General features: G+C 27.7%; 1 protein-coding gene across 1 annotated transcript in view; it reads right to left on the bottom strand.

Moving 5' to 3' along the window:
- The window catches only part of LOC139481163 (dystrophin-like), a 29,992-nt gene that overhangs the window by 10,436 nt on the left and 6,878 nt on the right, over positions 1–12,678 (bottom strand). The window contains exons 6-10 of the mRNA XM_071264318.1: positions 12,221–12,306; positions 10,018–10,097; positions 9,761–9,835; positions 7,911–8,022; positions 7,000–7,054 (exon numbers count right to left, since the gene is read on the bottom strand). Coding sequence (XP_071120419.1) covers positions 7,000–7,054; positions 7,911–8,022; positions 9,761–9,835; positions 10,018–10,097; positions 12,221–12,306 — 408 coding nt within the window. The remainder of the gene's footprint in view (positions 1–6,999; positions 7,055–7,910; positions 8,023–9,760; positions 9,836–10,017; positions 10,098–12,220; positions 12,307–12,678) is intronic.

The following is a 12,678-nucleotide window of genomic DNA, read 5'->3' as shown; positions in this document are numbered from 1 at the left end:
AGTAAGTAAAGCTGAGAGATATACATGTACTTATTATTTGATTATTAATAGTAAGTAAAGCTGAGAGATATAAATGTACTTATTATTTGATTATTAAATGTACTTATTATTTGATTATTAATAGTAAGTAAAGCTGAGAGATATAAATGTACTTATTATTTGATTATTAATAGTAAGTAAAGCTGAGAGATATAAATGTACTTATTATTTGATTATTAATAGTAAGTAAAGCTGAGAGATATAAATGTACTTATTATTTGATTATTAATAGTAAGTAAAGCTGAGAGATATACATGTACTTATTATTTGATTATTAATAGTAAGTAAAACTGAGAGATATACATGTACTTATTATTTGATTATTAATAGTGAGTAAAGCTGAGAGATATAAATGTACTTATTATTTGATTATTAATAGTAAGTAAAGCTGAGAGATATACATGTACTTATTATTGGATTGTTAATAGTAAGTAAAGCTGAGAGATATAAATGTACTTATTATTTGATTATTAATAGTAAGTAAAGCTGAGAGATATAAATGTACTTATTATTTGATTATTAAATGTACTTATTATTTGATTATTAAATGTACTTATTATTTGATTATTAAATGTACTTATTATTTGATTATTAATAGTAAGTAAAGCTGAGAGATATAAATGTACTTATTATTTGATTATTAATAGTAAGTAAAGCTGAGAGATATAAATGTACTTATTATTTTATTATTAATAGTAAGTAAAGCTGAGAGATATACATGTACTTATTATTTGATTATTAATAGTAAGTAAAGCTGAGATATATAAATGTACTTATTATTTGATTATTAATAGTAAGTAAAGCTGAGAGATATAAATGTACTTATTATTTGATTATTAAATGTACTTATTATTTGATTATTAAATGTACTTATTATTTGATTATTAATAGTAAGTAAAGCTGAGAGATATAAATGTACTTATTATTTGATTATTAATAGTAAGTAAAGCTGAGAGATATAAATGTACTTATTATTTGATTATTAATAGTAAGTAAAGCTGAGAGATATACATGTACTTATTATTTGATTATTAATAGTAAGTAAAGCTGAGAGATATAAATGTACTTATTATTTGATTATTAATAGTAAGTAAAGCTGAGAGATATAAATGTACTTATTATTTGATTATTAAATGTACTTATTATTTGATTATTAAATGTACTTATTATTTGATTATTAAATGTACTTATTATTTGATTATTAATAGTAAGTAAAGCTGAGAGATATAAATGTACTTATTATTTGATTATTAATAGTAAGTAAAGCTGAGAGATATAAATGTACTTATTATTTGATTATTAAATGTACTTATTATTTGATTATTAAATGTACTTATTATTTGATTATTAAATGTACTTATTATTTGATTATTAAATGTACTTATTATTTGATTATTAATAGTAAGTAAAGCTGAGAGATATAAATGTACTTATTATTTGATTATTAATAGTAAGTAAAGCTGAGAGATATAAATGTACTTATTATTTGATTATTAATAGTAAGTAAAGCTGAGAGATATACATGTACTTATTATTTGATTATTAATAGTAAGTAAAGCTGAGAGATATAAATGTACTTATCATTTGATTATTAATAGTAAGTTAAGCTGAGAGATATAAATGTACTTATTATTTTATTATTAATAGTAAGTAAAGCTGAGAGATATACATGTACTTATTATTTGATTATTAATAGTAAGTAAAGCTGAGAGATATAAATGTACTTATTATTTGATTATTAATAGTAAGTAAAGCTGAGAGATATAAATGTACTTATTATTTGATTATTAAGGTAGATGGGGTGTCTAAATTATAATCCATAGAATTTCTTAATAATTTGCCAAAATGTAGTTTATATCCTGCTTGTTTAAGAACATTAATAAAAAGAATGGGTCACCGGACTTATTTTCACACTACAGATTGTGCAAAATTGTCAGATTTTGTATAGATTATGCATGGAAAACCCAATTTTCAGTCATAAACGAAAACTACACAATAGAATTTTGAGATAAAATATGAGAAGATAGCTCCAATAATATTTTTTCAGATAAGAAGAATAAAAAATGGGGTCACCGGACTCGTTTTCTTGCTACATAATAAAATTGGTAAATTCCTAACATATTCTATTGTAAAAGTAACACTATTTGAATTATCTGCCCTTGCATTTGAGTTGTCTCCCCTTATTTGGCAAAGTTGGAAAAAAATGAATCAAACAAAAGTATTTGTTTTTTGGTAAAATACAACCCTAAATATGATAAAACATGGCATTTTCTATATTATAATGAACCAGGTGCTCCGCAGGGCGCAGCTTTATAAGACCGCAGAGGTCGAACCCTGAACAGTTGGGGCAAGTATGGACAAAACATTCAAGCGTGATACAGCTCTGAATTTGGATTGTGATCAAATTTTTGACATTACATGGTGTTTTTTTTTACACAAAACAAATGTCAAGATTTTACAAATTTTACAATTAAAGATTTCTTCTTCAAACTTTTTAAATCTAAAATTAAATAGTTGACACAGCATAGGTTTCTGACACAGAATGAATGTGGTCTAATGAACTTAAAAGTTTGTTTTTGCCTTTTAGCAATTCACTATGCTGTTGAATATTAATCCTCTCAAAAAAATGTTTGAAGAAATTTTCTTTTTATTTATGAAATCTGAAATGAGAAAAATTTTTATATTGGCAAATTTCCAATGAAGTTATTTACATAAAGTTATTGGCAAATAAAAATAGAAAATGACATCATAGTCATGTCTGGCAAATGTCCAACATACATTATCTAAAAACATTTTAGATAAGATAAGGAAAAACAGCTTCATCAGCAACATTTTATATTGGCAAATTTCCAATGAAGTTATTTACATAAAGTTATTGGCAAATAAAAATAGAAAATGACATCATAGTCATGTCTGGCAAATTTCCAACATATATTATCAACTACTATTCTATACAAAGAAAGATAACTCCAATTGAAAATTAATTGCTATTGCACAATATTGTGCAATTAGATATTTCTTGCTATTGTGCAATACTGTGCAATTGAAAATTTCTTGCTATTGCACAATACTTGATATGGAATCCTGATTTGGACCAACTTGAAAACTGGGCCCATAATCAAAAATCAAAGTACATATTTAGATAAAGCATATCAAATAAGCCCAAGAATTTAATTTTTGTTAAAATCAAACTTAGTTTAATTTTGGACCCTTTGGACCTTAATGTAGACCAATTTGAAAACTGGACCAAAAATTAAGAATCTACATACACAGTTAGATTTGGCATATCAAAGAACCCATTTATTCAATTTTTGATGAAATCAAACAAAGTTTAATTTTGGACCCCCATTTGGACCAACTTGAAAACTAGGCCAATAATTAAAAATCTAAGTACATTTTTAAATTCAGCATATCAAAGAACCCCAAGGATTCAATTTTTGTTAAAATCAAACTAAGTTTAATTTTGGACCCTTTGGATCTTAATGTAGACCAATTTGAAAACGGGACCAAAATTTAAGAATCTACATACATAGTTAGATTCGGCATATCAAAGAACCCCAATTATTCATTTTTTGATGAAATCACACAAAGTTCAATTTTGGACCCTTTGGGCCCCTTATTCCTAAACTGTAAGGACCAAAACTCCCAAAATCAAACCCAACCTTCCTTTTATGGTCATAAACCTTGTATTTAAATTTCATAGATTTCTATTTACTTATACTAAAGTTATGGTGCAAAAACCAAAAATAATGCTTATTTGGGCCCTTTTTGGCCCCAAGTTCAAAAACTGTTGTGACCTCAACTCCAAAAATCAATCCCAACCTTCCTTTTGTGGTCATAAACCTTGTGTTAAAATTTCATTGATTTCTATTTACTTAAACTAAAGTTATTGTGGGAAAACCAAGAATAATGCTTATTTGGGCCCTTTTTTGGCCCCTAATTCCTAAACTGTTGGAACCAAAACTCCCAAAATCAATCCCAACCTTTCTTTTGTGGTCATAAACCTTATGTCAAAATTTCATAGATTTCTATTTACTTAAACTAAAGTTATAGTGCGAAAACCAAGAAAATGCTTATTTGGGCCCTTTTTGGCCCCTAATTCCTAAAATGTTGGGACTAAAACTCCCAAAATCAATCCCAACCTTCCTTTTGTGGTCATAAACCTTGTGTTAAAATTTCATAGATTTCTATTCACTTTTACTAAAGTTAGAGTGCGAAAACTAAAAGTATTCGGACGACGCCGACGACGACGACGCCGACTCCGCCGCCGCCGCCAACGTGATAGCAATATACGACGAAAAATTTTTCAAATTTTGCGGCCGTATAAAAATCTTACACATGAATTATCTACTTATCTCAAAATTTGCACATTTTATCTAAAATCTAGACCTTGTTTTCTGGTATTTCAAAATCCAAAATGGAGGAAGACACCCTATCTACCTTAATAGTAAGTAAAGCTGAGAGATATACATGTACTTATAATTTGATTATTAATAGTAAGTAAAGCTGAGAGATATACATGTACTTATTATTTGATTATTAATAGTAAGTAAAGCTGAGAGATATAAATGTACTTATTATTTGATTATTAATAGTAAGTAAAGCTGAGAGATATAAATGTACTTATTATTTGATTATTAATAGTAAGTAAAGCTGAGAGATATAAATGTACTTATTATTTGATTATTAATAGTAAGTTAAGCTGAGAGATATACATGTACTTATTATTTGATTATTAAATGTACTTATTATTTGATTATTAATAGAAAGTAAAGCTGAGAGATATAAATGTACTTATCATTTGATTATTAATAGTGAGTAAAGCTGAGAGATATAAATGTACTTACTATTTGATTATTAATAGTAAGTAAAGCTGAGAGATATACATGTACTTATTATTTGATTATTAATAGTAAGTAAAGCTGAGTGATATAAATGTACTTACTATTTGATTATTAATAGTAAGTAAAGCTGAGTGATATAAATGTACTTACTATTTGATTATTAATAGTAAGTAAAGCTGAGAGATATACATGTACTTATTATTTGATTATTAATAGTAAGTAAAGCTGAGAGATGTAAATGTACTTATTATTTGATAATTAATAGTAAGTAAAGCTGAGTGATATACATGTACTTATTATTTGATTATTAATAGTAAGTAAAGCTGAGTGATATACATGTACTTATTATTTGATTATTAATAGTAAGTAAAGCTGAGAGATATACATGTACTTATTATTTGATTATTAATAGTAAGTAAAGCTGAGAGATATAAATGTACTTATTATTTGATTATTAATAGTAAGTAAAGCTGAGAGATATAAATGTACTTATTATTTGATTATTAATAGTAAGTAAAGCTGAGAGATATACATGTACTTATTATTTGATTATTAATAGTAAGTAAAGCTGAGAGATATAAATGTACTTATTATTTGATTATTGATAGTAAGTAAAGCTGAGAGATATAAATGTACTTATTATTTGATTATTAATAGTAAGTAAAGCTGAGAGATATAAATGTACTTATTATTTGATTATTAATAGTAAGTAAAGGGAAATTTAAAACTGAGAGATATAAATGTACTTATTATTTGATTATTAATAGTAAGTAAAGCTGAGAGATATAAATGTACTTATTATTTGATTATTAATAGTAAGTAAAGGGAAATTTAAAACTGAGAGATATAAATGTGCTTATTATTTAATTATTAATAGTAAGTAAAGCTGAGAGATATAACTGTACTTATTATTTAATTATTAATAGTAAGTAAAGCTGAGAGATATAAATGTGCTTATTATTTAATTATTAATAGTAAGTAAAGCTGAGAGATATAAATGTACTTATTATTTGATTACTAATAGTAAGTAAAGGGAAATTTAAAACTGAGAGATATACATGTACTTATTATTTAATTATTAATAGTAAGTAAAGCTGAGAGATATAAATGTACTTATTATTTGATTATTAATAGTAAGTAAAGCTGAGAGATATAAATGTACTTATTATTTGATTATTAATAGCAAGTAAAGCTGAGAGATATAAATGTACTTATTATTTGATTATTAATAGTAAGTAAAGCTGAGAGATATACATGTACTTATTATTTGATTATTAATAGTAAGTAAAACTGAGAGATATAAATGTACTTATTATTTGATTATTAATAGTAAGTAAAGCTGAGAGATATACATGTACTTATTATTTAATTATTAATAGTAAGTAAAACTGAGAGATATAAATGTACTTATTATTTGATTATTAATAGTAAGTAAAGCTGAGAGATATACATGTACTTATTATTTGATTATTAATAGTAAGTAAAGGAGAAGATATACTTTTGCCAATTTTTTGTCCATTTAATTTTGAATATAACTATAACATTGACCTATAATGGTTTACTTTTTTTAAATTGTTATTTGGATGGAGAGTTGTCTCATTGGCACTCACACCACATCTTCCTATATCTATAAAACAAATATTATGTGAAGGTTCAAAAGATATTAGTCTGACAAATATCAATATTTTGAAGGTTTTAATACTTGCTTTAGACCTTCAAACTGCTTTCATTAAAAAATAAGAATTCTGTCAATTCAATATATATTCGCAACAGCTTTCCCCTTAAAAATGTCCTGTTACAAGATGATTTTTTATATACAGAAGTTGAGTAAATATCTTTTTTGGGTAAAGCAGTTTTAAAGTAATCAAATCAACACCAGTTCATCAAATTGCTTTATTAAAATTTTGTATTGTTGACTTTTTCATATTGAAACTCTTGATTTTTGTAACAATATAAAATTAATTTCTTAGAAAACATTTCCTCAATACAGGCAAATAAATTTTAAAATGACTCAAGTTCTCTCTTCAAATTCAAGTCACATGGTTCTTCTGTCTAACTTTATGCACTTTAAATAAAAATTTTGAACATAAACTTGTAATAATAGCACTGATCTCACCTGAATCCAACAATAGGACAACTTTTACAAATGTTACATTTGGCCTCATGTTTAACTGCAATGAAAAATATATGGTATACGTTACATTTTTTTTTTGTAACTGGAAACATAATCTGCTCATGTAACAGTGAACTTTAAAAGGTATAACCTTGAAGCATGCTTTAAGACAATTTCAATTTTAAAAGTACATTAATAATTAGCACAAAAAAGCTACAAAAGAAAAGAATGTGATGAATGTAATGATTCACCAGAAATTGTGTTATAAAATACATTAAATTGTCTATAAAAAGTTTGATGATGGGACAGTTTGAAAAACATATGTGAATTAAAAAGAGACTGACCCACTTTTTCTTCAGTGATCTTAGAAACTCAACTTCAAACAATATGCTTCAATTTAAATATATAGTATGTTTATAAGAACCCAACATGTGTGTAAACCATAACTTTGTTCTGTAAATTTTATTGCATTGTGAACTTAAAACAAGACATTGCATTGTATTATCTAAAGACACATAATTGTATAGGCAATATTTTGAAATGAGTTATCTCCCATTGTTAATCATAATTTTTGGTAGTACATTTGTACAGCTTATAATACGATATGCATCTAGTGTAATTTTTAACAAGTAAGATAGTACAATTTAAAATTGATTATACTATAATTTATGGCACTATCAGGCTTGTTTGACCTTCTGTACCTAATTTCCCTCTAACAAGGATCATATTTTATTGCATTTAAATGACATGAAATGACATGCATGAAGTACTTTTTTTAACCTTTTTTAAAAGAACTCATAACTCTTACACAGCAAAAGTGAAAAGTATCTATATCAAACTTCAGTAGCAACATGTTATATTTTGAAGAAGCATTTGTAAAACCTTTCATTTTTTATGGTATGTATTGTACATACTTGATTCTGAAGCAGCTACTCTATGAAATGTTGGTAGCCATACAAGTGTTTGGGGTTCCTTTAACAGCCATTGAAAGAAAACATCTTCTGATATTCCCACACCACTGCTGTTCTAAAATAAAACAGGATTCATTGTAAAGCTGGCTTTTGTACCCTTTTAGAAACTTAAGTTAAATTATAATGTTCAAACTTCCTAAAAATATCAGCATCATCCTTTAAAAATATTGAAATTAAAATGTTTTTACATATTTTTAGGACTTTTTTGGGGAAAATTTATTATCCTTTCAAAATTCAAAAAGCATAGGTTAGACAGTAAAACTGTCTTAAACAGTGTCCTTTTAAAATTCACTCAATTCGTTTAAGAAAAAAATAAACATATGTGCAGTGACAATTTTGGCATTCTAAAGATTTAGCAATATGCTTATCATAAAATTCTGAAGTTACAAAAGATGGCCTTTGACTAAAGAGAAGACATTTTATGTGTTACTTTTGTATTGGCACCAAAGTGCTTGGTCAATAAATGAAAAGAAATCAAGCAAATGTGTAATAAAATGCTTCGCTGATGGTAGCCTGATACGACCACAGAGGTTGAACAGTTTGGGCAAATTTGGACACAATATTCAAGCTTGATACTGTTTAAATTTGAATTGTGATTTAATTTTTGACAAAATATGGGTTTCTGACACAAAACAATTGTCAAAATCTTACAAATGTATTGTGCAATACTGTGCAATTAAAAGATTTCTTCTTGAAACTTTTGAAAAATTTGAAATTTGAAAAATTGGACCCCCCCCCCCCCCCCCCCCCCCACTTGATCCCAGCCTTTCCTTTGTAGTATGGAACCTTGTAGTAAAATTTCAAAGAAATCCATACACTTAAACACAAACTAGAAAAATGCTTATTTTTGGCCCTTTTTTGGCCCCTAATTCCAGCATGAATAGGGCAATATTTTGCCAATAACCCCCATACTCAATCCCAGCCTTCCTTTTGTGATATGGAACTTTGTGGTACAATGTCAGAGAGATCCATACACTTACAGATGGGACCATCATCCTTTTGTGGTATTGAACCTACTTACTAAATTTCAAAGAGATCCATTCACCAAATGTGTCTCTGGATGATGACAACATCATACCATTATACAATCCAAAAAAAAAATTTGTGGCCGTAAAGAAACAACAGCAATAACATCACTGTTGGCATGCAAGTAGCATTATAGGTTGCACTTGAGGTAAACTAGACAATGAACTATGAACGATAGTTATCTCATTGGTATCATACTACATCTCCTTATTTTCATATTGATTGCTGGGTTTCGTGCTGCGGGGATGCTGTACAATGAGACCCTGTGCTTGTAGTGTATGCCCTTATACTTTACAGTTATATGTTTTTGCTTGTAAGAGAGCTGTCTTCCGTTTTATAACAGTGGATTCATTGACTTGGGTAAGTACCAATGTCTGTGGATTGAGGAAAACTTACAACTCCATGGATGTTCAATTTTGTGGTTTTGCCAAAGTTAACATACAAGTGTATGGAACAATTGCAATTAATTGAACCTTTAAATTTGTGGGTCACCTGAACCAATGAAATCCTAGAAAACTGGTATCGGAGGAAAAATAATGAATACACAGTATTACATTTATTCTATTTCTTTAAATTTAAGTTAAGTCCACTTCATTTGAACTTTGGTTAATAGTTTCCCAACGGCAATCATACGACATGTCCTTATTTCTATAACAAAAAGCTCATATTTGCGATCCAGTAGGCAAAAAATTAAATATCAATGAATATTCAGTACCTCCACAAAAGAGGCATGGTTTGCTAATCAAAGTGTAACCTATAAAACCTACCATCTGTATACAGTTGGTTACTGCAGGAGATACATCTTTTCCAAAAGCTCCAGATTCATGTAAAACATCTGGTAACTGAAACAAAAAAATATATAACTGATTGAAACTGTAAACACAAAATTGGTGCAATTTCTTGTAGAGTTGTGATATGTATATCATTTTACATAATTTGGGATACATGACCAAGACCACAGCAGTATATTTATAAATATGTTCCATCTTTTATTTTTAACTTGCAGTTCTTAGTTTAGTCATACCTGTATTAAGTCTTCTAAGAACAAGGCAAAGTTGGTACTGCTAATAAATGTACTAGGATCATGGATTTCATTGTAGTAGGCTGAAAATAAATTAAGAAACAAAGCTTATAATCTTATAACAGATATCTACAGTAAAATGTAGTATGTCTTTGTCATTTAAACACAAAGTTAATAAGGCAAATTAAATGATTAGAACAAATGCAATTAATTTGTTTCTTGAAACATTGCCAGTCTAAAATGCTTCAAAAATCATTAAACCTAGCACTTGTCATCCTATAACCAATTTGAAGCCATGGGTTTGAACTACATGTATGATCATTACTTTTGCAAATATTTCACATATATAATTCATTATATTGACCAATTGGGGTGTCATAGTCATTTATGTTGTCAAGTTATGAAGTCATAAAAAAAAATATTTTCACAAGAACTATGATGAAATCACAAAATTATACACCATCAAAACAGTGACTGTTTCTCATGGGCAGGATTTGCTTATTGGTCAGAAGCACCTGAGATAACCCCCTGGTTTTTGGAAAGGTTTGTAATGCTCATTCCTAAGATTTTTATGTTTTGTTTTACAGACTGTGGTTGTCCCCTACTAGTTTAAAATTCATTGTATTAGAACAAAATTCTAACTTAATCTATAACTAATCATGGTGTAAACTATATAACAAATATCAAGTCAATATCTTGAAGCATGACGAACAAAAAAAGTTGAAAACTGATTATTAAAGTGAGTTTTTTAGTCCAAGGACCATTACTCTGCACCAAATCATCAAACCAGAGCAAAATTCAAACCTTTCAAATCAACATATTCAAGTATGACGGGTAAAAAAACTCCGGAAAACTGATTATTTGAATGAATTTTCCAAGTCAAAGGACCATAATTATCTCTGCACAAAATCATTAGATATGAACAAAATTTGAGCCTGATCTGTAACTTGTCATGATAAAACAATACACCGGTACACCAAATATCAAACCAATATCTTCATGCATGAAGAAAAATGTGTGGAAAACTGATTTGCTGGACAGACAGACGAATGGGCGGAGTGCAAACCTAAAGTACTCTTCGACTTTAATTTCAAAACTTTAACCACAAAGTGAATATTTGTGGAATATCGCAGCGGGAATGTAGGCATCACTATGTCTCACTTTTTGCGATTAGAGTCACAGGCTGTACAAAAAAAAGGGCAGGTAGGTAGGAGAACAAGTAAAATATTCTATTTTACTTAGACACTAAAACTACTTTTTTCTTGCTAGAAAATATAGAAAATTCAATTTAAGCTGTATGGTAGATGAAAAAATAATATCAGTCAGGCAACCAGAACCAAACATATTTTATTTTAGCTATATAAATCTGAATATATAAATATTTCCACTCTATCCAAATGATTACTAAACTGGTTATTGAGTATAGATTGTCAAACATCAAGTTATAGATGATTTTGCATAAAAAGTTCTAAAGCTTACAACTTGCAATGGAAAATTGTTTAAAATATGTTATGAAGAAGAAATTTCAATTGACAAAGACGATAGTAAATAAAGTGAACAGCACACTGGCAGATCAGTGAATAAATACAGCATATAGAAATAGAGGCTGAAAAATATAGTAAATCTAATTATATAGTGCTGAAGAATAAGACATCTTTATGTTCAAAGCATGTGAAGAAAAGTTTTTATCATCTTCTGTAAAAGGTTTTTTCAAATGTTTCGTAAGTTCTTTGCTTTCTGTAAATACATATACTAAATACATACTACATACCATCATATGGGATGCATAATGTACTGTATGTAAGTGAAATAATGATGTGATTTAGTAACAGGAGAATACAAGGATATATTTATAATAATCAGTACCTAACAATCACTGGTCAACCTGAAAAAATCATAAATTTACTTTACTCTATATCTAAATGCTATACTTAACATGAAAATTAATATTGCAAAATAACTTATTTGTATGAATTTCTATTTACTGAATGCATGTGTTTTAAAAAATCACTAATATAAATATAAATTCTACCACTGCATCAATGTGAACTTGTTACAGTACAGAGAAGATATCTTTATCTTGCCTTCAGATCTTTTAACCCAAGTGAAACAATAAATCATGCAAACATAAAGAATTGACAACATTAAACATTTGTTTTTGCCATGCAGTTTTTTTCATTTCACATAAATATTACATTAGACAAACCTTTGTATTTCTCTGCCAGTCTGGCAGCACACATAGTTATCAACATGACCTTGACAGACATGACCTTTATACAACCTGTTCTGTTTCTGCACAAGTAAAATAAATATAAACAGATTATTATAAGTTATTTTACACAAAATATTTGTCCTGTAAGTAAATATAGAAATGCATTCTATATGAAGTAGTTTAATTAATACTATGATTTTATGCATCTGTTGGGGAGGGGTGTAGTCGGTGTTTGTCTAATTTGCCATGCATCCATCTAATCCTCTGTAACTGCAGAGTGATCTACATAAAAAAGACATTTTCTTGTATCAATATAATGAAATGTTCACTCTGTTGTGATACATGTATATAAAGATGAACATTACATTTTTCCTCACTGTTTCAATATGGTATATAAAAAAAATGTCTCTTTTCAAGTGGATGTTATCCAGATGTATTGTTATCCACATGTG

This window comes from Mytilus edulis, chromosome 1, assembly GCF_963676685.1.
Source record: "Mytilus edulis chromosome 1, xbMytEdul2.2, whole genome shotgun sequence".
NCBI classification, from domain to species: Eukaryota; Metazoa; Mollusca; class Bivalvia; order Mytilida; family Mytilidae; genus Mytilus; species Mytilus edulis.
The sequence above is the reverse complement of the archived record's forward strand: the minus strand, read 5'-3'. Positions and strand labels throughout refer to the sequence as shown.